Source organism: Bufo gargarizans, chromosome 7 (genome assembly GCF_014858855.1).
Source record: "Bufo gargarizans isolate SCDJY-AF-19 chromosome 7, ASM1485885v1, whole genome shotgun sequence".
NCBI lineage: Eukaryota > Metazoa > Chordata > Amphibia > Anura > Bufonidae > Bufo > Bufo gargarizans.
This window is the reverse complement of record NC_058086.1, coordinates 14,264,018-14,291,707: the sequence shown is the minus strand read 5'-3', so window position 1 is coordinate 14,291,707 and position 27,690 is coordinate 14,264,018. Positions and strand designations below refer to the sequence as shown.

Here is a 27,690-nt window from a genome sequence, read left to right as displayed (position 1 = left end):
GAAAGCAAAAAAAAAAAAAAAAAAAACACACAAACGCTGCGCCGCTCTCCTCCTGCTGCTGAAATGACACTGCAAACACAAGCAGGAGCAAGGAGACGTTTCTCGGTACTGACCTTATAAAGTGCAACTGTGCTATAATCCAGCGATTTGAGGCATACAAGGTAAATCCAGTACAAAAAGAAAAAAAAAAAATAATGAAAAAAAAACCCCCAACAATAAACGAGGAAAACACACAAAACAAAAAGAGACGGAATTGAAAAAAAACCAACGACAACAACAGATTCCAGACGGGCTTCGGCGTTCCTTGCTTTCTTTTAAAGGTAAATGTGCATAAACCAGAGACTGGCAGCCATTTTGCATTGATCGTTCTCTCTGCTCTCTCCTCCCTCTAGCTCGCTCTCCCTCTCTGAAGGAAGCAGCTTTTTTTGTGACCTTCAAATAGAGGCAGGTCATGTGACCAGGGCTAGACTTGTCAATCAGGAGAGCAAGTGAAAAAAAGGGGGAGGGGCTGCCAGCCTTAAAGGGGCAGCAACCAGTTTGGCAGCCAGGTTACGTGATTTCTTAGTAACCAGAGGAGACAGAAGAGACACAAACACGGAGCTTTCCTCTGACGTCTGGTGTACATAGAATATACACTCTAAATACATTGTTTCTTAAATATATTTTTATTCTAGTCTGCGTTTTATTTTTTATGCTGAATTGCTCAAAAAATTTAAAATCTTAGAAAACAGACAAGAATCATGGGGAAATTCTGCAATATGGCCATAAGTCACATTTAAGTCGCATAAGATTAGGGAACACAAACGGCAACAGAATAATCAAAATGGTGCATAGACCTTATGGCTAATTTACACTGGTTAAAGGGGGCGTCCAGAATTAGAAAAACACGGCTGCCTTTTTTTAAAAACAGCCCCACCCCTGTCCACAGGTGGAGTGTGGTATTGCAGGTCTGAGTTGCAATACCAGACACAACCTGTGGACAGGGGTGGTGCTGTTTTGGGAAGAAAGCAGACATGTTTTTTCTAATACCGGACAAAAGCTCTAAGTACTTTTGGGATATGTTCACACAACAGGTTTTAAAAATACACCTACAAAATTCAGCACGAAAACCACCCTTTTTTTCCCAGTGTGTTTTTTTGTGCATTATGCCAGAATTTGCATAAATAAAACCCTGCCGGCAGGAGAGGAGGGGGGGGGGGGGGGGAAACGTTTTTGCGGCCATCTTCTATCATGAAGACGGCTGATGTTGTTTTGGAACATTTTTTTTTTTTTTTTTTTTATAATTTATAATGCAGTGTAACCCTGAGAGTTCTGGAATCTACTGAATTAGGGCTCATGCACACAAACATATTTTCTTTCCGTGTACGTTCATTTTTTGTTGTTTTTTTGCCCAGAAGTTACTCCGTGTGCATGAGTCCTTACACTGACATAATTCTGTCAGTGCAATTCAGTGGATTCCAGGTCTCACAGGCACACACAGCATTATAAATCATTATACCGCTGTGCGATCCTGTCAGAGGAGTAGAGTTCAGAACGGAAATGTATACTGCCACACGCAGCGACTTGAACTCGCTTTTGTGTGTCTGGCCTAAAGGTAAGGGCTCACGCACACAAACTTATTTTTTGTCCCCATCCAATCTGCTTTTTTTTTTCAGGTCGGATGCGGACCTATTCACTTCAATGGGGCTGCAAAAGATGTGGACGGCGCACCGTGTGGTGTCTGCGTCCATTTGTCCGTTCTATCTGCAAAACATTATGGATAGGGATAGGACTGTTCTATTATGTTGCAGGACGTTCCATTCTGCAAAATGACGAATGCACACAGCCGATATCAGTGTTTTGCGGATCCGCAATTTGCACACCGTAAAATAGGCTACAGTCGTGTGCATGAGACGTAAACATGGCGTATATCTTGTAACCACCATAGTGTAACATAAGCACTGTATTTTGCGTCCATAAAAGCCAGGACTTGTACCAGTCCCAAATACGACAGTGTGCATGAACCCTAATTGACAGATGGTCTGCCACCCATAATATCCCTGGAGCACAAAATGACCCTGCCTGGATCTGCATAGAACGCACGGTCACATTTAAAAACAACTGTCACTGATAGTATTTTGTGTAGCCGAGGAGTCGAAATGGCACAATCACCATGCAACATTTTCGATGCCAAAGCAAACACCTACTGCAAGGTCAGATCAAGCAAGAAGTAGAGGCAGCTGCTGCAGATTCAGCACTGTCAAGCCTCAGCCAGTACAGTACAATACATCTGCATGTTTTTGTTTTTTTATATTGACCTCGTTACATAATTGTCAGGGATTTCCACAGATTTCGGTAAAAAAAATCTGCTAAATACGCTATATAAGTCCTATATGTTGGAGCACGTGCACTGAAACCTTAAAACATGTTTATTGCTTCAAATAAACTATTCTTCTACTTCTTCCTGTTGCGTTGGTTCCTTGCGCCTAAAGGTGAATTTCTGAAGCTACACAATGGACAGCGCTGTGCATGATGAGCTGCACTAGTACCATAGACTTCACTATTTCTGTAGTGCAGTGTATCGCGATTTCATCATGTCTAATCGCTTGGTTGCTATTTACCGCAACAGTTGAGTGGTTAAAGGGTTTTTCCAAGACTTTACTACTGATGACCTATCATCTGGATCTGATTGGTGGGGGTTCGACACTGGGACCCCCACCGAACAGCTGCTTGAGAAGACAACTGAGCTCACAGTAGTGCCGCAGCCTTCTCCAGTGTTTTCTAGGCCAGTGACGACACGTTCATTACCGTATACGGAACCATTCATTTCAATAGGTCCGCAAAATATGCGGACAGCACTCTGTGTGCTGTCTGCATCCGTTGCTCCGTTCCGTGGCCCCGCAAAAATTATGAGGCATGTCCTATTCCTGTCCGTTCTGTGGGAAAGAATAGGCATTTCTATAATGGGCCTCCTCAGTAAATGGGGCTGAGCTGCGATACTAAGCAAAGCCACTATACAATGTATGGCGCTGTGCTTAGGAAGAGCCGCTGCCTTCTCAAACAGCTGATCGGCGAGGGTCCTGGGTGCTAGTATCCCACCTATTAGATACTGATGACCTATCCCGAGGATAAATAAATAAAAGACCTGTAGGTTTAACCAGCACATGTGCTAAATCACAAAAACGGTGTGGCCATAAACTGGATTGCCCAGAATTTTTTATATAGATGGCCTAGCCTCATGATAGGCCATCAACACCCCGCATCTGTACCAATAAACAGGAGTCGGACAGAAAACCTTTTAACAAAGTTTAGTATGAGCTGCAAAAAGTGAAAATGAGGAATGAGGACACCGAGAAATCTGGGGCACTGCACACAATAAGCCCTTTTTAATTACAACCTTAATTATATAAGTATTTAAATTTGACTGCTACAATTTTTATTTGGCGTCTACATTTTTCAGTTTAGGAGCCAATGGCTGCCTTCTGGGTCATTTTTTTTAGTCTGGACGACTGCTCAGGATTGGTCTTCATTATCAGATCGGTGGGGGTCAACACATGGTACCCCACGAATCAGCTGTTTAGAGACTAGGGCTGTGGCATCTTTATACTATATACTAGGCATGCTCAACCTGCGGCCCTCCAGCTGTTGCAAAACTACAACTCCCATCATACCCTGACAGCCTACAGCTATCATCCTACAGAAGGGCATCAAGGGAGTTGTAGTTTTACAACAGCTGGAGGGCCGCAGGTTGAGCATCCCTCCTATATACCAAGCACTGTGCAGTACATTGTATGGCGGCTGGTAATGTCACAGGCCACACAGCGCACACACAAGGCTGTGCCCACTTCCAATAGCTGATTGGCAGGGGGTGCTGGAAGTTGGACCCTCATGATCATATATTGATGACCTAGCCTGACGATAGGTTACCAATATTTAAAGGGGTTAACTGGGAATTTATATTGGTGACTTATCCTCTGGATAGGTCATCGATATCAGATCGGTGGGAGTCCGACACCCTGGACTCCCGCCGATCAGCTGTTAGAAGAGGCCAGCCCGCCAATGTGATAATGAGGACCTATCTTAAGGATAGGTCATCATTTTCAATCCCTACATAGCCCCTTTAAGTCACCTAAAAGCCTTTAAAAGAGGTATGCCCATCCAGACATTGATGGCACATAGTTAGGGACCTGCACCTATCTCCAGAACACGGCCCTCGAAGGGAAGAAGAGCATGCAGCGCAGTCGCCGTGTACTCTTCATTCACTGCTAGAGGAGTTCTGAAAATACAGAGCAAGCGCAATTGCCTATTTTCACTAGTCCTGTAGCAGTGAATGAAGACAGTACTGCGCATGAACGGCCACCTCTCCATTCGGCTTTATAGAACTGCTGGAAATAGCCAAGTCGGTACTTAACTATTTTGGGGAATTCTCACAGCGGCGAACAGAGGGTGTCTGCACTTGCACAGTGCATTCTTCTTTACTTTGGGTGGGGGCCTACTCTGGAGATAGGAGCTGGTCAAAACGATCTCTCAAATACAAAGAGGCAGAGGTAGCATATACGATACGGGACAGTGTAGCTGTCAATCCAGTAGTGGGGCAACAATTTATATATATTAAAAAAAAAAAAAAAAAAAAGTTCAGACCTGATCTGAGCTAATAATTTGTATTTATATCTGTCTCTCTGAAGACTGAATTGAGAGTAAGTGATCTGCGCAGGACGCAAGGGGGGAGTCTCAAAAGTGGTGGAAGAGGGTTTTGTTTTTTTTTTCTCAATTAAGGTATATTACAAAGGGGAAAATGTATCAATGGCTTTTGTAAAACTATGCGACTTTCTGCTCTTTGCGCTTCCCGTGATGATTTCAAAAGTGATGAGAAGGGTGGGCAGGGTTTAGCTTGGCCTGAGAGGATTGACCAATTTACAATGACTTGCGTCAGAAAATGCCGTAGATCTACTCCTTGCTTTTTAGTGCAGAGACAACCAAAAGATGCATCACTCTGCCACAATTGTTTCCTGCAGAGATCTTGCAGAGTAAGGGTACTTTCACACTTGCGGCAGAGGATTCCAGGAGGCAGTTCAGTCGCCAGAACTGCCTGCCAGAGCCGACAAAACGCATGCAGACTCAGTCTGACAAATGCATTGAAATGCCGGATCCGTCTCTCCGGTGTCATCAGGAAAAACGGATGTGACCTTTATTTTTTTCACATTTTTCGCGGTCTGAGCATGCGCAGACTGTAATGCCGGATCCATTTTGCCGGAACCGGCATTAATGCATGTCAATGGCAAAAAAAAAAAAAAAAAAAAAAAATCGAAGATAGAACCGTAGCATGCTGCGGTATTATCTCCGTCCTGAAAAGTAAAAAAGACTGAACTGAAGACATCCTGATGCATCCTGAACAGATTGCTCTCCATTCAGAATGCATTAGGATGATACTAATCAGTTATTTTCCGGTATTGAGCCGCTAGGACGGAACTCAATGCCGGAAAAGAATAACGCTAGTGTGAAAGTACCCTAAAGCAATCCTTGTCTGCTCAATGCGTTTACAATATGACATTTTACATTTTTTTTTTTGTCTCAAGGTGATATAACCAGCGTCTTTTCCCCGGAAAAAAAAAAAAAAACGAGCTTGGAGTACCACAACATTATATGAGGCTGCACATAAATTCTGACATTACATGGGTTAAGCCTGTGAAGAACATGTTTAAGTAACTCAAAAATATCATGTCAGCCAAACGAGATTACACGCTTGAGCGCCCTCCAATCTGCCAGGGATGGGAAATGCCCGATGCTCCCAGGAAGGCTGCTAATTACAATATACAAAGAAAGTCACATGTTCTGCAGAGAGGATTTAACCCACAATCCGGGCTGCTGAGCGCGATGGCATTCTAGGCCGTCTGTTCCAGAGTGCAGAGTGAAAAAAGCCTCACGTCTGTAACGTGATTCAAGATTTTAGGATTACCTCTTGTATAACCTTAAAGGGGCTGTCCAGGATTTTAACATTGGTGGTCTATTATCAGGATACGGCTAGGGGTAGAGCTACATGGCAACAATTAATGTTTGACAAACATGACGTGCCACATTTCATGTAAGGTATTTCAATGGTGTTGCAATGAAAATGATTTGGATGGCGTAAAATGCACTCCACAACACGTGTCGCCATGTAGCCCTAGCCTAAGGCTGCATTCACACTGCCATATCCATTTTGTGGTCCGCACCACCGATCCTGGCTGTGTGCATCCTATATATTCTACAAGCCCTATTAAAGAAATGTCTATTCTTGTCCCAAAACGGACACAAATAGGACATGTTCTATAATTTGCAGAATGGCTGCACGGACACAGACAGCACACGGATGACATACAGTACGTGTGTTGTCTGCATTTTTGTATGACCCCATAGAAATAAACAGGTCCGTGTGCGATCTGCAAAAAATGCAGACTGGAGCTACATGAAAAATACGGTTGTGTGAATGCAGCCTAAGTTATCAACATCGTCCGACACCCCATACCCCCCCAACAAACGGCTGATTAAGAAAAAAACTCTGGAATTCACTTTAATGCTGCAGTAACCAGCTCCGTCCACTATACAACAGGATAATGCTGTGGTGTTTTGGTGCGGGAGCTACTTCGAACATCTTATGGGTAAAGTTGTAGGGTGTTGGACTCTCGTAAATAAGATAAGATGGCCCACACTGGGGATAGGCCATCAATATAATAAATCATGGACAACCCATTTAACAAGCATGTGATAGAAAGTCATATAATGCTTGAACAGTATGGATGTCATCACACCATGACTGTGTAAGGCCTTATTCACAAGACCGTATGAATGGCTCCGCATCTGTTACACAATTTTGCGGAACGGGTGCAGACCCATTCATTTCAATTAATCAGAAAATATAGGTCATGTCCTAACCTCGTCTGTAATCGCGAACGGGCCGCTGCCCGTTCCACAAATTGCGGAACGCACATAGACGACATCCGTGTTTTGCGGATCCGCAATTTGTGGACCACAAAGCGCAGCATGGTCATGTGAATGCGCTCTGAGAGTTAACATAACATTATTAGTATCACAATGTCAAAGAGCAAAGGCCCTGTGGTACCATACAAAACTGGAAAAATGCCAGAACAGGGTCACTAATGCACCTAGGAGCCTGGAGAAGACTTCTGTTACTGGGCAGAATGCTGAGCGTGAAGAAGACAGGCTGCAGAAGGGAAGGGGATCAATGCTACTTGGGTGAAGGGAGATCAAATTTACAACATCCGGCATAAAATTATCAGGTCCTCAGCACGGGATCTGCCATAGGCGTCTAAGCGTTAGGGAGTGAAAGGTATGAAAGAGCTGTTTTGGATTATTAGACAATGTGGAGATCAAAGAGGCGAAACAAGTTTCTTGGCATGGTGAAGGGCAAACACTGTGGTATCCATGCCAGGGATAGAACTTTATCAGCAATTTCTATGTTACACAAAGAGGGTACAAGACTCTGGTTGGCACTATGTGAGCATCTCGCACATCTGAAGTAATGGGATGGTAAAGGTGGTGCTCTGCAATATGCAAAACAGACAAAGGTGGAGATTTATCAAAACTGGTGGAAAGGAAAACTGGTGCAGTTGCCCAAAGCAACCAATCAGATGCCACCTTTCATTTTTCAGAGCTCCTTTCCTTTGGAAAATGAAAGGTGGAATCTAATTGGTTGCTATGAAAATAAAAGCAGACGCTCCATTTATCCGTTTGAAAGTTTACTGAAGATACATGGCAGCAGCATGATGCATGAGGAAACTGGAACCAAGCTTAGTGGCCAAAGACTGTTTTGCACCTCTTGACATCTTTCTCAATGGCAGGCACTGGGCCTTAGGAAAGCAATAGGAAATGAGAACCGGCTTTTGACTGCGGAGCTCTGTTCTAGTTTCTTCATGTGCATGATGCGGTTGTCTATTATGTGTCTACAATAAAGCTTCCATGGGAGGGAGGGCCACGAGAGAGTTCTTCTGTTCTTTTCTATTGACCATTTGGTGCCAATTTAGCACATGCTCTACCGGCTCAGTTCAGGCTCTGTGGAAATAGTGTGCTCTTCTGGTTTACAGAACAAACCCTAACCCTATGGTAGGCGCCATGGACACTGTCCCTAATTGGTGGGGATAATGTCCAGGCCATTTAGGTACAGTATCCGCCCCACCTCCATACCTTAGGGTTTGCTGTGTGGAGGTTTATTATGTGAAGTTTAAGTCCTACACACAAATTATATTGAGACGGTAATACACACAATGTCACCTGCATGTGAGCTAAGCACATGTTAAAGTAACAAGACCACATACTAGTTAAAATGAAAAAACATCATATATCTTTTAGCTCAGGCCCCTCAAAAGGTAATTCTGTATTGCCCAGATGATTAAAGACAGAAAACATACAGCGAGGAACAGAAGTATTTGAACACCCTGCGATTTTGCAAGTTCTCCCACCTAGAAATCATGGAGGGGTCTGAAATTCACATTGAAGGTGCATTCCTACTCAGAGACAGAATAATAAATAAAAAAATAGGAAATCACATTGCATGATTAAAAAAAAATGTATTTGTCTTGCACTGCTGAACATAAGTATTTGAGTTATTGTGCCTTTAAAAAGTCCACCACTACTCCACTCAATCTACCTTAGTAGCACCTGTCTGAGCTCTTTTAAGACACCTGTCCACCCCACAGTCAGACACCAACTACTACCATTGGCAAGACCAAAGAGCTGTCAAAAGACACAGACAAAATTGTGGACCTCCACAAAGCTGGAAAGGGCTACGGGGCAATTGGCAAGCAGCTTGGTGAAAATAGATCAACTGTTGGAGCAATTGTTAGAAAATGGAAGAGGCTAAAGATGACTGTCAGTCATGGGGTATCACTGATGAACGGTGAGGAATCAGCCCAGAACTACAAGGGAGGAGCTGGTCAATGACCTGAAGAGAGCTGGGACCACAGTTTCAAAGGTCACTGTCGTTAGAACACTACGCCGTCATGGTTTCAAATCATGCATTGCACGGAAGGTTCCCCTGCTCAAGTTATCACATGTCCAGGCCCGTCTGAAATTTGCCAATGACCATTTGGATGATCCAGAGGAAGCATGGGAGAAAGTCATGTGGTCAGATGAGACCAAAGTAGAACTTTTTGGTCTAAACTTCACTCGCCGTGTTTGGAGGAAAAAGAAGGATGAGTTGCATCCCAAGAACACCATCCCTACTCTGAAGCATGGGGGTGGTAACATCATGCTTTCGGGGTGCTTTTCTGCGAAGGGGACAGGATGACTGCACTGTATTAAGGAGAGGATGAATGGGGCCATTTATTGTAAGATTTTGAGCAACAACCTCCTTCCCTCAGTCAGAGCATTGAAGATGGGTCGTGGCTGGGTCTTACAACATGACAATGACCCGAAGCACACAGCCAGGATAACTAAGGAGTGGCTCCGTAAGAGGCTTATCAAGGTTATGGAGTGGCCTAGCCAGTCTCCAGACCTAAAACCAATAGCACATCTTTGGAGGGAGCTGAAACTCTGTGTTGCTCAGTGACAGCCCCGAAACCTGACAGATCTAGAGGAGATCTGTGTGGAGGAGTGGGCCAAAATCCCTGTGTGTGCAAACCTGGTCAAGAGCTACAGGAAACATCTGACCTCTGTAATTGCAAACAAAGGCTTCTGTACCAAATATTAACACTGATTTTCTCAGGTGTTCAAATACTTGTGTTCAGCAGTGCAAGACAAATACATTCTTTAAAAAAAAATCATACATCATCATGTGATTTCCCGATTTTTTTTTTTATTCTGTCTCTGAGTAGGAATGCACCTACAATGTGAATTTCAGACCCCTCCATGATTTCAAAGTGGGAGAACTTGCAAAATCGCAGGGTGTTCATATACTTCTGTTCCTCACTGTAAGGCCTCATGCACACGACAGTTTTTTTTTGCTAATTGGGGATCTGTTATCCGTTGCCGTTTTTGTTTCAGTGTGTCGCCAGTTTTATTTTTTGTGGACCGCTCAAAAAAGGAAGGTTAAATAAAAAGTGTAATTTTACTATCACCACCCAGGATACTGGTATATATGCTAGTCACCAGGCAACTGATTCTACAAAAACGGATGCGGATGACAGACGGTTGTGCATCTGCATTTTTGGCGGTCCCATTGACTGTAATAGGTCCGCTAACCGTTTTTCGCAGACAAGAATAGGACAAGTTATATTTCTTTTTTTACGGACGCGGATAACAAACTGTGGACATTCCGCATTTTCAACGGCTCCATAGAAATGAATTGGTCCGCATCAGAAATGCAAAAAATCGGCGGAACGGACACAGAAACAAACAGTCGTGTTCATGAGGCCTATAGGAAGCAATGCTTTTTACACCCACAAGATCCCCCCCCCCCCCCCCCCAGCGTGTGTAGTGAACCCACGAGCCCCACCCCCCTCCCCCCCAGCGTGTAGAGTAGTGAACCCACGAGCCTCTCGATGCGTGAAGGCAACCCATAAGCTCACCAGAGTGCCCACCAGCGTGGCCAGGCGAGCCACCAGATAATTTTCCCTCTTTATCAGGGGATCGCATTGTTTTCTAGACTTTCTGCACTTTTATTTTTTTTTTACGCTGCAACATTTGTTGGAAAATTCTTTAGATGGTGCTAGATATTTCATTATGTCCACATAGTAAATTCAGACACAATAAGCTTTACATAAAACAGCTGTTGGTCACACAAAAGTCCACAAGTGATAAAACTGTAAGTCCAGAACCACTAAACCATTGGTCTGATGAGGAAGAACAGTGCTCAGTAACTAATCGTTTTATAGCCAGTTGGAAATGTCATGGTCAGAAAGTACTTTTTCCAAAACCTCCTTCTCACCACAAACCACAAATGACACAATAAATTAAACAACTTTCAAATTAAAAGAGAATCTGGCACAGAATAAGATCTTGCTAGATTAGTTCATGTAGGAGACTTTATGAGGCTACATGCACACGACCGGTGTGTTTTGCGGTCCGCAAATTGCGGATCTGCAAAACACGGATGGCGTCCGTGTGCATTCCGCCATTTTTGGAACGGCACGGACAGCCATTCATATAACTGCCTATTCTTGTCCGCAAAACGTACAAGAATAGGACAGGTTATATATTTTTTTGCTGACCACGGAACGGAGCAACGGATGCGGACAGCACACCGAGTGCTGCCTGCATCTTTTGCGGCCCCATTGAAGTGAATGGGTCTGCATCCAAACTGCAAAAACTGCGGCTCGGATGGCGACCAAAACAACGGTCATGTGCATGAGGCCTAAAGCGGATCAATTCCTCCTCCAACACCTTAAGGGTACATGCACACATCCAGGATTCATGTGCGGAGATTCCGTACTAGATCCGCAGGTGTTTGCAGGCAAATCTGTACAGTCAATCCGCATCAGGTGGTGTGAATTTGCATGCGGATTTAGTGCGGATTTTCCTAAGTGAATGAATAAAATCCAGTCAAGAAAAATAAAATAAATAGACATGCTGCAGATTTTTTAATCCGCACCGCAGGTCAAAATCCACACGGAAAAAAATCTGCATCAAATACAATGTACATGACCTACAGTGCGGATTTTCCCACACGGAAATCCGCACACAATCCTGATTGTGGGATAAAACGTTTAGGCTAAATGCACACGAATAGCAGTTATTACCTGTTAAGAGAACACGTCATTAATGTTGGATCACTGAATGCTGTATGCAGAAAAATTTTAAGAAAAATCCAGCTCCACTTGTATAAAGGAATGTGTTTATTTTGCTTGCGATAAAATCTCATCCATAGGTTACGAAAATTAGCAATCTTGTCTACGCGTTTCGGGCTACCAAAGAAAAATTTCAGCCCCCTCATGACACTAGGTGTCATGAGGAACGGCTGAAATTTGTCTTTGGTAGCCCGAAACGCGTAGACAAGACTGCTAATTTTCGTAACCTATGGATGAGATTTTATCGCAAGCAAAATAAACACATTCCTTTATACAAGTGGAGCTGGATTTTTCTTAAAATTTTTCTGCATTCAGTTACCCGACTCAGGTTATCCGTGCTCACAGCTGGAGGAAGGGCAGGTGAGAGCTGCTGAACTTTCTATTATTCTCACTGAATGATGTAGTACAGATATCCCCAACCACCAGGCCGCAGACCAGTACTAGGCAGAGGATCATCTGTTACTGGTCCACAGGGGGCCCCGGAGTTGAACGACGGGGACAGGAACTATTGGTTCCAGTGTCCCCACGTTCAGTCTTGTAGGCTATAAAGGCCCCAGGGCAATGACATCATTGCGACATCCTGCACCGGGTCACAGACAGCGTGACAACTTCATCACACCGCCAGAGACCCAGCGCAAGAGGTCACGATAACATTTGTGGCCACCTGTGCCATGATGAAGGCAGCCAGGGCAACAGGCTGAAAGAGGCTTACATTGCAGACAGCGGGAGTGAGGCGAGTATTTTGTATTTTTCTTCGTTTGTGGTCGTGGACACTACTGGTGGCATTACAGAGGAGAGGCTGGTGAAGCACATATACATAGGGCATTGTAAAGAGGCCACTACTGGGGGAGAGGGGGGTGTCACTATATTTATATCCATTACGGACCATAACTTATGGTTTGTAGTAGCCAAATCCATAACTGAATTTTTAGATAACCAGAACTTTGTATGCCGAACTTGAAACACAAGTTCGCTTATCCCTAATCCTCAGGATAGGTCATCAGTATCTGATTGGTGGGGGTCTGACACCTCCACCAAACAGCTGTTTGAGAAGGCAGTGTCGCTCCTGTGATTCCCGCAGCCTTCTCACAGATTTTCCTAGGCCAGCGATAGCACGTTCACCAGTCATGTGGTCTAGGCACGTAAATGGGGCTGAGCTGCGATACAATGTACAGTGATGTGCTTGGTAAGCTGCGAGAATCTAGCCGCGGTCACAGGAGCACTGCTGCCTTCTCAAACAGCAGATTGGCAGGGGTCCCGGGTGTCAGACCCTCCCCAATCAGATACTCATGACCTACCCTGAAGATAGGTCATTAGTGGTAAAAACTCAGAAAACCCATTTGAACAATGATTAAAACTTTCGATATAAAAGTGATGAAGATGCACCAATTCATGGCCTTGCGTAACCCACACAATTATCGTCACAGTTTGCTATCTACAAGAGACTGCTCAATGTGAACGAGGAAATCAATGAAAAAACTACTGCTTATCGTGGATCAACTGTTCTGTCACAAAAGGCATAATACTCAGTGACACGATCTGTAAGGCAAAGGCTACAAAGCGACGCTGCCCGTAACACACAGATTGCAGCGTAAAGCTGCCTAAATCTCAAGTAATGTAAGTGTTGAGCCATAAGCTGCCACAATCTGGCAGAAAGAGATCTAACCCAACTAAACTTCTTGCAGTGGCTGGGTTGCTGTAAATTTCAAGTCGCTATGTGAACCCATTCAAGCAGTGCTACACTGCAATCTGTGGGTCATGGACAAAGCCGCCATGCAGAACCAGCCTTACTCCTACAATACTGCCTGCCACACTAGGCAACGAGTATGCTCACTGCCAGGAGGAAACCCACCGCCAGCTAGGACTGAAGTGTCCACCAGATCCTCTGCAGCAATTTTTCAAACCTATGATCGGTAGTTGGAAAAATTGTTGTGGGAAAGGAGCCCATTAAATAGATTTTTTAATGACAGATTCTCTTTAACTGTGCACACTGATCATGTATTGATTTTCAAAGCTATTATATCAGCATATACTTTAAAGGGGCTTTATAGAGAAAATGGTTTTTAATATGACAGGTCAGAAGGGTTAAAAAAAATAAAAATAAAAAAAAATAATAAAAAGAATCATTACTCACCTACAGCCTCCCCCCCCCCCACTGTCATTATGCCAGTCCCACATGTACTACACTTCTGGTCCTGGTTCAACAAGCCAGAAATGCCAATCACAGGCTAAGGAGGGTCACCATTATGACCAGTACTTAGCTGGGCAGACCTCTCCACCATGTGGAGCCAGGACCAAGAAAAACTGCAGCAACTGGAGCAGAGTCAGAATGGCAGTGGCGGGGAGTTGGTGGAGGAGTGCAGTGACTCCAACCCCCTCTGATCTGTATCCTTAAAGGGGTTTTCTCACTTCAGCAAGTGGCATTAAGTAGAGAAAGTTAATACAAGACACTTACTAATGTATCGTTATTGTTCATATTGCTTACTGACTGGATTCATTTTTCCATCACATTATACACTGCTTGTTTCCAAGGTTACGACCACCCTGCAATCCATCACTGGTGGCCGTGCTTGCACACTATAGGAAAAAGAATCAACCTCTCTGGTGGCTGGGACCCTGGGACTGCACATAGGCTAGTGCTTTTTCCTATAGTGTGCAAGCACGGCCACCAGTGATGGATTACAAGGGGGTTGTAACCATGGAAAGGATCAGTGTATAATGTCATTGACACATGAATCAAGCCAGCAAATGAGACAATATGGACAATCACAATACATTACTAGGTGCCTTGTATTAACTTTCTCTACATAATAAATGCCACTTGCTGAAGTGAGACAACCTCTTTAAAAATAAATCTTCCTGGGTTTTCCAAAACTTTCAGGCTCCATTCAGACGTCCGTAGAATGGGTCCGCATCCGTTCCGCAATTATCTGGAACGGGTGCGGACCCATTCATTCTCTATCGGGCCGGAAGACATGCGGAGAGCACTCTATGAGCCCCGATCTACCGGTCTGCAAGAAAATAGAGCATGTCCTATTCTTGTCCGCAATTGCAGACAAGAATAGGCATTTCTATGGGGGTGCCGGCCGGGTGTATTGCGGATCCGCAATACACTACGGACGTCTGAATGGAGCCTTATACTGATGACCTATCTTCAGGACAGGTCATCAATATCTGATCAGTGGGGATTTGACACCGAGGAATCAGCTGTTTGAGAAGTTACCAACGCTCGCAGTAGCACCGCAGCCTTCTTGCAAATTGTCCTAGGTCATGTGACAATACGTCGATCACATGACCTAGGTGCATCTCAGCCCCGCTGAAGGGCTGAGGTGTGGTACTAAGCACAGCCGCTGTACAATGTACGGTGCGGTGCTTGGTGAGCTGAGAGAAAGCCGAAATGCTACTGAGAGCTTTAATGAAGTTTCAAACAGCTGATCAGTGGGGGTCCCAGGTGTCTGACCCCACTGATCAGAAACTGATGATCTACCTAGAGGATAGGTCATCAGTATAAAAGTTTTAGAGAACCCCTTTAATAACTTTTCTATATTGCTCTTATTTGGGGCCATTTATCTACTATGGAACTTCAAACCACCAAAACGCTGCTTGCACTGACCTTGGGGCAGCTTTCCTTAAGTGTTTCTCCCTCATTCGTCTGCATGGGAAAGAAAAACGGTGTGCAAAATGGTGAAGAATCACACGCAGGTATTGTCTAGAGGCAAAAACAGATGAAAAATAGATTGCAATCAGTGCGTAGATCACGTACAATGGCTGCGACTGCACTGGATGCAGAGGCAATTTATGTTGGGCATACCTGTGAACAAAAAAGCAATATGGATTGCGCATAAATACATTTTAACTAATAAACGTGTAGGCATGGCAAGTAATGTCTCTTGAGAGCAAGCTCGTGTATACAGCAGGTCGAGACAAATGTGGTCTACAGCGAAGCCTGCAGGACTCATGAGGTCAGAAAATGACAAGAGGATAATTTAACACTTTAGTGTGCAGCCACTTATCAGAAATTGGTTGTAATGCTGCTGAATGTATAGGTAACTCGTAGAGACCTACAGGTTTATTCTGCCACTTAACCCAGAGGTAAAGTTACTAGAGTGCCATTTAGGAAATCAGCCCTGGTGCCCGAGTGCTACTCCCTGCCCTTAGTTCTAATGGCATCTCCGACCACTCAGGAATAATCATATGACGAAAGTGCTCTATCCTTCTCCCATCTATTACTTCTGTTTAAAGGGCATCTGTCAGCAAATTTGTACCCATGTTCAACAGATTTGGTCCCATGTCCTGCATTACTTAACTTCAAAGTGATAGTATGTTTACGCTTATCAGAGTAGAAGGTTAGATGACGTTAAAAAAAAAAAAAACTTTATTGGAAAAGAATTGTATAAAAGGCTATCTGCCCACCAACTTATAATTTAAAAAAATATCGCTGAACAACCCATTGTCACAGCACGTAATGACATTCCGTTTAGGGAGATCTGACTGTGCGAGTTTCCAGGGGATTGAGCATGCGAGGCCAACCCAAGAGGAGGCGACACGGACAAAGAGGAAGCGGAATGGGCCTTCAGGCTACATACTGTGAAACCTAAGGGCCTGAATGAGTTCATTTCTGACACTTGCCTCGTCAATAAACTGCTTGATTCCGATCTTCATGGCTAACTGTCAATAGCTCTATACAATAGTGTCACAGTGAATTTATGTTCAGGTATGATGCATGGCAAGAGGCTATCGTTTATATGCATCCATGTTGTAAATAATGGAACAGTATGATTGCATATTAGTAGGGCACTTCAGTCATATGATTGCATCCACTGCCGTTTTCTACTAAGTAGGTGGTGGGCACTACGAATATCTGATTGAAAAGCCTCCTTACGCCCTGATCGATCCTATCGATATACCTCTTCACGTCCTTAGTGACATTATGTGGCGGTATGGGGGATATATGAAACCTTGTATCTACTGTCGCGTGACACCAAGCGTGAGGTATTACACACACATGCTATAGTGTCATAATGACAAGATGGCATACTATTGTGGCACTTTTTTCCTTCCACTGCTCCTCTTAATAAAGAAAGGGTCGGGTATTATATATATATATATATATATACACACACACACACGGAAGGTGTTGGGCATTACACACATACTGTACTTAATTGTGCTTTGATATCTCCCCTACATATGCCCAGCGACATGATATGCCATGTCCCCTACATGGGAAAAGTATTTAAAGGGGTTGTCCGGGTTTCAGAGCTGAACCCGGACATACCCTTATTTTCACCCCGGCAGCCCTCCTGAGCCTGGCATCGGAGCATCTCATGCTCCGATGCGCTCCCGTGCCCTGCGCTAGATCGCGCAGGGCACAGGCTCTTGTGTTTTCAATAACACACTGCCGGGCGGTAACTTCCGCCCAGCAGTGTGTTCGGTGACGTCACAGGCTCTGAGGGGCGGGCTTTAGCTCTGCCCTAGCCGTTTTACTGGCTAGGGCAGAGCCAAATCCCGCCCATCAGTGCCGGTGACGTCACCGGGCTGCCTGTCAGCCCCATAGAGAGCCCGGTATGTCACCGGAACTCAGAAAAATGCCTTTGCCCTGCGCAATTTAGCGCAGGGCAAAGGAGAGCATCGGAGCATGAACTGCTCCGATGCTCATGTCAGGGGGGCTGCCGGGGTGAAAATGGAGGGATGTCCAGGTTCAGCTCTGAACCTGGACAACCCCTTTAAGCCACCTAGGATTCACCTTAAATAAAGATATTGTTCTCACCCTCGGATCAAGCCAATGACGTAACCCAAGGGGAAAGGCACATCTTCTGTTACCTTCCCGCATGATTCGTCGTCCTGTGGGCAGGGTCCTCCCCTGGGGTGTGGCTACTGCTATTTAGGAGCAGCGCTTGGCGGCCATCATAGTGCCAGAGGCTCTGTTCTGCTGCGCGCACGCCACCAGTGGCGCGCAGTGTACTATGTCTATTGATACAGTTCACTCTTCTCTATGCCGCTCCTGACGAGTTGCTGTTCTTATAGCAGCAATGAAACGCGTAGAGCACTTAGGAGAGTTATAATCGTACCCTCAATATTACGTTAGAAGGATTAGTTTAGGGAAACAGACTGGGTGGTCAGGACTGCACCGTTTTTTCTAGTGTACCTAGGACTGAAAGAAATATAGCAGATAGGTCACAGATTGGTGTATATGTGTCTGTATGACCCTGGAGGCGTCTGTTAGTTACACCCCCTATACAGTGTGCGTTTGCTGGATGTGATACCACAAGTGCTGCTGCCCCAAGTGAAGGTGTGATCATCTCAGCTAGGCTCAGGGCATTTAGCGCAGCTAGCAGTGGTAACCAAGCTGTACGCCTCTTGGGGTGTTATTTATTCCCTACCCTCCTTTTTTTATTTATTATAAGTTGGTGGGCAGATAGCCTTTTATACCATTTTTTCCAATAAAGTTTTTGTTTTTTTCTTTAACGCCATGTCCTGCATTGTTGAAAACAAATTGTGTTTTAGTATATGCAAATGAGCCTCTAGATGCAACGGGGCCGTTGCTGTTACACATACAGGCTCATCTCTCTCTGCAACTGCTGCACTCTCCACTTTGATTGACAGGGCCAGGCGTGATGACGTTTTCAATGCCTGGCCCCAATATATGCATAGATATATGGAATTAGGTTTAAAAAAAAAAAAAAATATGACAGTCTAGGCTCTTTAACAAAACAAGCATTATGTCCTCTACATAGGGAGATATAGCCATTAGAAATCGAGTCAGGAGTAAAAGCAGCTGAACCTTGCTTTCACTCCTGACCAATTTGTAATAGCCATATCTCCTGAGGTGGAGGAGATCATGCTGTAATTATGGTCCCATGTTAAAGCTTCCAAATCAAATCTTATATCGCTAGCTGTTAACAAGCCTGAGATATGAGAGGTTAAAGCGGGCCTTCCCCTGATGCCTGAGCTCTGCGCAGGCTGAACTGTCAGTGCCTTTTCTCAAAGCCAGAGCACAGCTTGGGCAAAACGGTTATAGGGTTAAAATGGCTTTCCTGGTGTTTAATACTGACGACCTCTCCTGGGTATAGATCATTAAATATCAGATCTGCAGGGTCCGACACCCGGCACCACCGCCAACCAGCTGCTTGAAGGGGTCTAATTAAACACAGGGGCTTACACGCAGCTTAGCAAGCACAGCGCTGTACATCATATAGTGGCTGTGCTTGGTATTGCAGCTCACCTGCACCTAGGTCACGTGACCAATGAACATGATGGCACTGGCCTAGGAAGAAGCCACAGTGTTTAACGGAGGGCTGTAGTCTCTTCAAACAACTCATAGGCAGTGGGCGAGTATACCTATCCTGAGTATAGGCCATCAATACCAAAATTATTTTTCCACAACACCCTTTAAAACATCTCAGAGGTTCCATAAAAAAAAAAAAAGACGACATGGCCATGGGTGCCAGTGCGTGTTAAATTTATAATGCTCTATCTAGAACTGCTAACCTGACTTTTAGAGCCAAATTACATGGGTAGATAATTGGGACAATAATCTGGAAAGATGACTCGGGTGAACAGATGGCCAGTGTAAATGTGCTACCAACCACCCAAAACTCCAGTTCAGCAGGTGATCTTTTGTTTATGCTGCACATAAAATGACTGCACCTTGAATGAATGTAAAGTAGAACTGGCTTCGTTGCCCATAGCAACCAATCATATTCCACCTTTCATTTTCCAAAAGAGCTGTCCAAAATGAAAGGAGGAATCTGATTGGTTGCTATGTTTGATAAATGATCCCCAAAATGTATTTTTGTGGGTTTTTAAGCAAATAGATAATGTTGCAGAGTAAAAAAAAAAAAAAAAAAAAAAAAGCAGTCTGCTGAAAATCATCATTATTAAAAAGAAAAAAGTCCATTGCAACTGTTAACACTATGAAGGGCTGAATGGTTTTGCTGATGCACCCGTGGGGTGCGAATGCGTGATCGTACCTTTCACCAGCTCTGTGTGTGACAACAGCCAGCAAGGCGTCAAATCCTGGGTAGAGTCAGTGCACAGAGTAAGAGACAAAAGACCTGTGAATAGAAAGAAAACAAGGGATAAGCAACGTGACAGCATCAGGCCTCTGACCCCAAATGTGCTGCAATATGCAGATGTCAGACTGCCCATCTCCTGGACCCCATACTCTATACTGCAGCGCGAGCAATAAAAGGGAACTTACTCTCTAAATCAATACATGGCTGTCACACGACAGGACGCATTTCATCACCCACACCAGTGATGACTAACCTCCGGCACTCCAGCTGGGGAGAAACTACGACTCCCAGCATGCTCCATTCATTTCTATGGAGTTCTAAGCACAGCCAAGCAAGTGTGTATCGTGGGAGTTGTAGTTTCTCCACAGCTGGAGTGTCAAGGTTAGCCATCATAGACCCACATCATGGTCACAAATTCCAGCCTGGACCGCGACGACCCGAACTGACAGCCTGATAAGGACTTATGATGCTCTGACTTCGGGTCATTAGATCCATGGTCCGGCCAGGATTTGGGCCCGGCCTATACTTCAATTATCTCTGAAGTTATACAAAAGCTGGGCGCCAACCATTACAAGCACTGTTACCCTACTACTCTGAACGGCCTAAACACACAGACACGAGATATATTAAAGGGGTTTTATATTGAAGATCTAGCTGCAGGATAAGTCATCAATATCTAATCTGTGGGGGTCCGACACTCAGCACCGCCACCGATCATGTATGAAGGAGACGGCGCTCCATGCAAGCACTGCTTCCTCTTCAATACACTGCCTGGTGTTCCCATGGGTTATTACAAGAACATGCAACTACACTCACTTCCAAGACGACGGGCAGTGTAATGAAGAGGAAGCAGTGCCTGCACGGAGCGCGGTGTCAGACCCCCGTCAATTAGATATTGATAACCTATCCTGAGCCTTGGCCATCAATATAAAACCCCTGCACAACACTGTGTTAAACGTGCTTTGTGCGGGAGCATGAATTCCCGTAGTGACCTCCACTCCTGTAATCAGACCACACAGCATTATAATGCTGTGTGTCTCTGCCCGGCCTCCACTGTAATGACTCGTACTCAGATATTGCCGCCAGAACAGGTTATTACAGTTCAAGTCAAGCAGAGACACAGCAGTATAATTCATTATAATGCCCTGCGGTCTGGTCACTATGGGGTATTTACGGTCCCACAGAGTGTTTCATGTAGTGAACACACTTGTCTGAAACTGCCCTAGAGCCCATAGAGGACGTACATGTCATTTTCTGGCTTCCAACAGCCCAAGATACACTATGGAGCGCACCTACTAAAAAAACGTGGTGCATTTCCCCAAAATCTTCAATTTGCGTGTAAATTTAAGTAATGCCATACACTAGTGAATAATGGCATAAGACCCTGGTAAATCCCCTCTGGGTTTATCTTAGCTGGCACAGAGTTGTCCCTGGTGCCCCTGGGTAACAATGTAAACAAGCACGGGCACCCATAGCTTTCCCAAAATGGCGCATCTTAGGGTACTTTCACACTAGCGTTTTTTCTTTTCCCGCACCGAGTTCCGTCCTGGGGGCTCAATACCGGAGAAGAACTGATCAGTTTTATCCCCATGCATTCTGAATGGAGAGTAATCAGTTCAGGATGCATCAGGATGTCTTCAGTTCAGTCTTTTTGGCTTTTCAGGACGGAGATAATATCGCAGCATGCATGAATTAATTTACATTGAAATGTATTAGTGCCGGATACGGCATTAAAAATACCGCAATGCTGGATCAGTCCTTTCAGTCTGCGCAAACGTTTAAAAATGTGAAGAAAAAAAATTGAAACGGATCAGTTTGTCCATATGACAAACAGATCGGTTCTTGCAATGCATTTGCGAGACGGAACCGCATCCGGATCAGTCTACAAATGCTGTCAGTTTGCATGCAGATTGCCGGATCACTCTGCTGCAAGTGTGAAAGTAGCCTTATACTGCGCATGACCTGAAAGCGGTAAGCGTAGGCACAGGACCGTCCACGCTTCCCTGGATGCCACGGATCTGTGCTGGACACTTTCATCACATTCACAGTAGAAGACCCAGGGGCCATCTGGGAAAGGCAATGGATGCAAGTGCTTTTCTACATGGGCATCGGCAGCAACTCCATGTGGTGTAAGGTAAGCGTGGAGCAGATTTACCAGGATCTCATGCCATTATAGCTGCCTAGTGGCATCTGCTGGGTGACTGGACCCGCTCAGGGTACACGCAGGGAGTGTCTCCCAGTACAGCAAACGCTGTCAGTCTGCTGCACCATGCATACTGCGGAAAACCGGAAACCTGACACATCCACTAAACCAAGCGCCAGGAGCTGCCATGCAGCGGATCTGTCGTGTCATATGCCAGTGTCCACACAGGAGCTTTATGGCGGTAATAGAAAAAGGGGCTCCTGATCGGCACCCAGCCCAGAATAGTCTGCGCATCCAGATGTATGGAACAGCAATGCAACAAATCAGGTGCATGTGAATACACCCTTAGAGCGGCGTCCACCGATTTTCATGGGCACTGGATCGGGCTGCTTTCACACATAGTTTTTTTTAGAGGCGGTTGACAGCTGAAGGTCATAATGAACTACTGCCAGTTTTGTTCATTATGTGGCTTTTTTTGTTTCTTTTCAAAAACGTTTGGCGTACAAGGTTCGGGTTAACTTATGGCGGTCCGTGGTAGCGGAATCCATATGGAGTTCTTAGATAACCCGAACCTTGTACACCGAACTTGAGAACAGAAGTTCGCTCATCCCCAACGCCAGTCTATTTTTTTGTGTAAAAAAGTTGCACAGCCCAGTTATACGCTACATTTAGGTGCAGGTAGCATTTTATGATGCCCTTGACATTGGCGGGGTGGTGTGTGGCCATCGGGGGGGCCCTGGCGTAAATAACAACCGAAATCTGTCCAGTCAGGGGTTAGAGTATATTTCAGTCAAGACTCCTTGGCCTGGCGGAGGATGACAAGGCCTGCACCTTGTCATAAATGAAGTGGCAGCGCAGGGGATATCAAAGAAAGACGTACAACACCACACTGATAAATGACCCCCACTGTGTGCAAAAAGCAGCAGAGAAACACACAAACGCAGGTAGCAAAGAAAAAACACATATATATATAACGCATGTATGTACAGGCCCTAAACATTACGTTCCACCAGGTTACGGCGCGGCCTGCCAGCAATCATATAAACGGTAGAGACAAATATATAGAACAACCCTGTGGGCAGCCAGTGCCACATTCCTGCCCAGTGTGCCAGTCTATACCCTGTTCCATATTGCACTGAGGGCTGTGCCCCTACTTACAGAACATGGACACTGCATATTACATACATGGTCCATACGCACAGAACCCTGCAACACCACAAAGCCGCACCGTGTGAACACAGCATAGACTAGAAGCTGCCCCCAGCCACAGGTCATGCACCTCACACTCTCCCACGAACCGTAGGCCTTGAAGACACACACCCCCCCCCACCCCTCCTCCTCATACTCAGCACAGGCACGCGTCCACATGACGGCAGCGAGCAGCCGCGGACCCTACAGACCAGACACCCCGTCATCCCCTCTCACCGGTCCCCGGTAATTCCCACCTCCGCCAACTCCGCGCTCCCCTGCCTGACTGCACCACAGACTGCTCCGCCCACTGGCAACAACACCACAACATGACTCGACAAGAACACGCCCCTTTGCCGCTCCTATTGGACCACAGCTTCGAGATTTCGAACTCGGATTGGTTGTTTTGACTGTCAATCGCAGAGGCCCGCCTCATTATTAGTCCTGGCTCCTTACTGGGCCTGCGTTGAACACGCCTTTCCGAGAGGCGCAGTGGACGCTAGACAGACGTGATGGCGTCATGACGCGGGAGCGTGTGCGTTCCAAGTCTCTTTCTTCCCTGTTACTGCGGGAATGAAGTCATTTCGAGAGGATTCTGGGCCACCAACCACAGGCTGAGGACAGGCTGCCAATGGGCGTCCTTATAGGCTGTGACGTTACGTGCGGCTCCATAGCGATCACCATGACGAGCATCAGGGGCCATGTTTTTGATGTATATTGAGTTTAAAGGGAACCTGTCACCGGGATTTTGTGTATAGAGCTGAGGACATGGGTTGCTAGATAGCACTAGCACATCCGCAATACACAGTCCCCATAGCTCTGTGTGCCTTTATTGTGTCAAAAAACAGATTTGATACATATGCAAATTAACCTGAGATGAGTCCTGTCCCTGACTCATCTCACATACAGGACTCATCACAGGTTAATTTGCATATGTATTAAATCATTTTTTTAACACAATAAAAGCACACAGAGCTATGGGGACTGTGTATTGCGGATGTGCTAGCGGCCATCTAGCAACCCATGTCCTCAGCTCTATACACAAAATCCCGGTGACAGGTTCCCTTTAAAATCTTTTTTCTCGCGTGACGTGGGCGCGTTTTCTTCTACGTAGCAATTTAAAAGGGTTTTGCAGTTTATTTAAACTGATGATCTATCCTCTGGCTAGATCGTCAGCATCTGATCGGCGGGGGTCCGACACCCAGGACCCCCGCAAGTCAGCTATTTGATAAGGCAGCGGCAGCTCTGTTCCCTTGAATGGAGCACGCCCAGTCCAGTTGATACAAGTCGTGCCATCACTGGGCCTGCGGTAAACAGCGAGAAGGCTGCGGCACTCCTGGAGCGCGGCTGCCCCGGGACCCCGCCGATCAGGTGCTTATGAGCTATCCAGAGGATAGATCATCAGTTTAAACAAACTGCAGAACCCCTTTAATTCTGCGCGTCACATGAAATTATGTGGCGCTTGTGAGGATTTATTAAAGATTCCAATAATTCCGTAGTTAACAAATCAGGGATAATCCCTTTAACACAAAAATTGTGATCTGTTAGGAGCTATTCACATGTCTGTGACAGGGGTCAGTGTTCAATGGGCTTGTTTGGTCCACCCCACGGATCAAAGTACTGCATGTTTTTTTTGTTTTTGTTTTTTACACTGTCTGTGGACACAAGGATGTGTGAATAAACACATGACAATCAATGGATCCGTGTGCAGTCTATGGAGAACACTGACAGCACACGTGTGATTCAGTGACGTGTGAATAAGCCCTTAGATAAAGTGTCATTTTCGATGAAGGATTGATGTTGAACTATATAATCTAATGATGTGATGAGGGAATCGACTTCAAATGAAACATCCGAAGTCGATTTGCATAAAACTTTGTTCTAATACTGTACGGAGCGAGCACTCTGTACAGTATTAGAATGTATTGGCTCCGATGAGCGAAGGTATTGCTTCGCAAAGTCTCGTGGGATTTCCGGTAATAACTTCAGAAATTAATTTGCACTGTAAAAAAACTTTTACCAAACCTTGTTTTGGTTCCAACCTTGGAACCAAACTAGAGTTCAGTAAAAGGCTTTTTACAGTACAAATACATTTCTGAAGTTATTACACAAAGTCCCGCGAAGTGCCGTATTTTTCGCCCCATAAGACGCACTGTGTCTTATGGGACGAATACTAATGAGCGCTTCCTTCACGCTGTGCGCGCCGATTCCCAGCACAGCCGAATGAGAAGAAGGATGAGGAGCGCTGGCGGTGTGGAGCGGCAGGAGAGGTAAGTGATTTTTTATTTTATCTGACCTGAGGCTGCATAAAGGAAGCTGGGGGCTGCAGGCTGCAAACATGAGACTGGGGGCTGTCAGCTGAGGTCTGATTAACATTGGTGGTCTGATGGAAAAATATTTTTTTTCCTATTGTCCTCTAAAACCTAGGTGCATCTTATGGGCCAGTGCGTCTTATAGAGTAAAAAATACGGTAATAACGTCGGCTCATCAGAGCCAATACATTCTAATACTGTACGGAGCGCTCGCTCTGTACAGTGTTCTAACAAAGTTTTATGCGAATCGACTTCGGATGTTTTTAGTCAAATAAATTGAATATTGGAATGCCTTAAAATGTATCTTTAATAGTACCATTTAAAATGATAGGCCCAACAGAAATGGACATGTAACAAAATCCTCACTAGGAGGTAACATGTCCCTGACAACCTAGGTGAACTGGTAGGGAAAGAAAAAAATGCAGCCAGGAGGTATGTTCACTGGCCCACTCAGAGGGTGAGTTAGGAAGAAAACAGGGATAGCGAAATAAGAGCGAGACAGATGCTGGGTCTCAACCCCTACAAATGTCCCTGTGTCCTAACTGTAGATGGAAACCCTCTCTGACTGTCCCTAGATGGCCCTCAGACCTATCCTTTGACTGCCCAGCTTCGTCGGAAGAAAAAAGACCAGTCACTTACTAGGGAAGTCAGAATTGAGAAAAATAATAAACATTTACTGACTGTGCGATTTAGGCCTCATGCACACGACCAAACCGCCGATACGCCAAAAAAACGGAAGCCGCCCGTGTGCCTTCCACAATTTACGGAACGGGTGGCCGTCAATATAAATGCCTATTCTTGTCCACAAAGCGCGGACAAGAATAGGACATGTTATATTTTTTTAGCGGGGCCGCGGAACAGAGCAACGGATGCGGACAGCACACAGAGTGCTGTCCGCATATTTTGCGGCCCGATTGAAGTGAATAGCCATGTGCATGAGGCCTAAGGACTGTTTCACACAAGTGTGATCCTTCGTTCTGGACCCTGCTCGTCTTTCAGTGGGAGACCTGCAGTTTCTCTTTCAGGTTCTTACCCATAGCAAGGAAGTTCCAGAGATGCTCTGGAAGTCTATGAGGTACATACCTGCTGGGGACTATTGCCCATATTTTGGGCTGGCAGGACCCTAGGAGTCGGTGGTGGTTCGGGGCTTCCACCTGGCTCTTGCGGCAGGTGCGTGTGCGCTCCTTAATAGGAGTCAGGCCACGCTGAAACCTAAAGGAAATGGAAGCAGCCCCATGTGGGGTATTGTATGACTCAGCATGCTGCCGGGACCCAGCAGGGATTCGGCTCTTCTGGAGTGGCGTTTTCCTATGCATGCGGTCCAGAGAAGGAGAAAACGCAAGAAGTGGATGTCACTTCCAAATAAGCAAAGGTTTTACAGTGAGTATTTGTGTTATTTGGCTTCGGAGCCTTGCTGTCTACCTCAGGGCTTTGGGGCCCGGGTGTCTGCCTTTGGACTTCGGGCCTTCCTGGCTGTATGCCTTTGGACCCTTTATGTTGCTTTTATCCAAATTCTGATGCCGGTATGGTTGACCGCCTTTGCATCTATGCCTGCTTGGTTGAATGTCTTGCTTTATACCTACGATGCCTGGTTGGCTGTACGCCTGTAGCGTCTGTGGCTGGCTTTCCTGGCTGACTGCCTTTAGTATATGCCTGAATGGCTTCATGTGCCTATGGAGCAATTGCTTCTGTGCTTATGCTTGCTGGGATGACTGCTCCTGCAGCCTCGCATTGTAACTGTCTGTTTTCTGCTGCTGGGCTTATCTAGTGCAGTTGTTTATGATCGGCTGGCAGCTTCTACCACAGTGTCTGCAGGGTTGACTGCTTCTGCGGCCGTGTCTGCAGGCTTGGCGGCCGTGTCTGCAGGCTTGGCGGCTTCTGCGGCCGTGTCTGCAGGCTTGGCGGCTTCTGCGGCCGTGTCTGCAGGCTTGGCGGCTTCTGCGGCCGTGTCTGCAGGCTTGGCGGCTTCTGCGGCCGTGTCTGCAGGCTTGGCGGCTTCTGCGGCCGTGTCTGCAGGCTTGGCGGCTTCTGCGGCCGTGTCTGCAGGCTTGGCGGCTTCTGCGGCCGTGTCTGCAGGCTTGGCGGCTTCTGCGGCCGTGTCTGCACCGAGGCATGGGTGCCGCCATGCCTCGGTGGCGGTCTACCTTGGGGGCAATGCAGGCAGGGTGAACTATTTCTGTGACTGTCTGGTTGTCTATTTGTGGTTAAGGATCTACAGTAAGCATAGCACTCCAACATAGCCATATAATGCTCTTGGTGAGGAGTGAGAAGATGGGCTGGACCATATTGCTTGGATGGCCTACAGGATGTAGGGCGTACCAACAAAGCCC

At 45.8% G+C, this 27,690-nt stretch overlaps 1 protein-coding gene across 1 annotated transcript in view; it reads right to left on the bottom strand.

The window, feature by feature from the left end:
* Nucleotides 1–23,360, bottom strand: part of TNRC6B (trinucleotide repeat containing adaptor 6B) — a 101,958-nt gene extending 78,598 nt beyond the window's left edge. The window contains 3 exon segments of the mRNA XM_044301510.1: nt 15,313–15,408; nt 19,673–19,756; nt 23,306–23,360. Of these exon segments, the coding sequence (XP_044157445.1) occupies nt 15,313–15,347 (35 nt within the window). The 5' untranslated portion in view covers nt 15,348–15,408; nt 19,673–19,756; nt 23,306–23,360.
* Between the last annotated feature and the right edge of the window lie 4,330 nt (nt 23,361–27,690).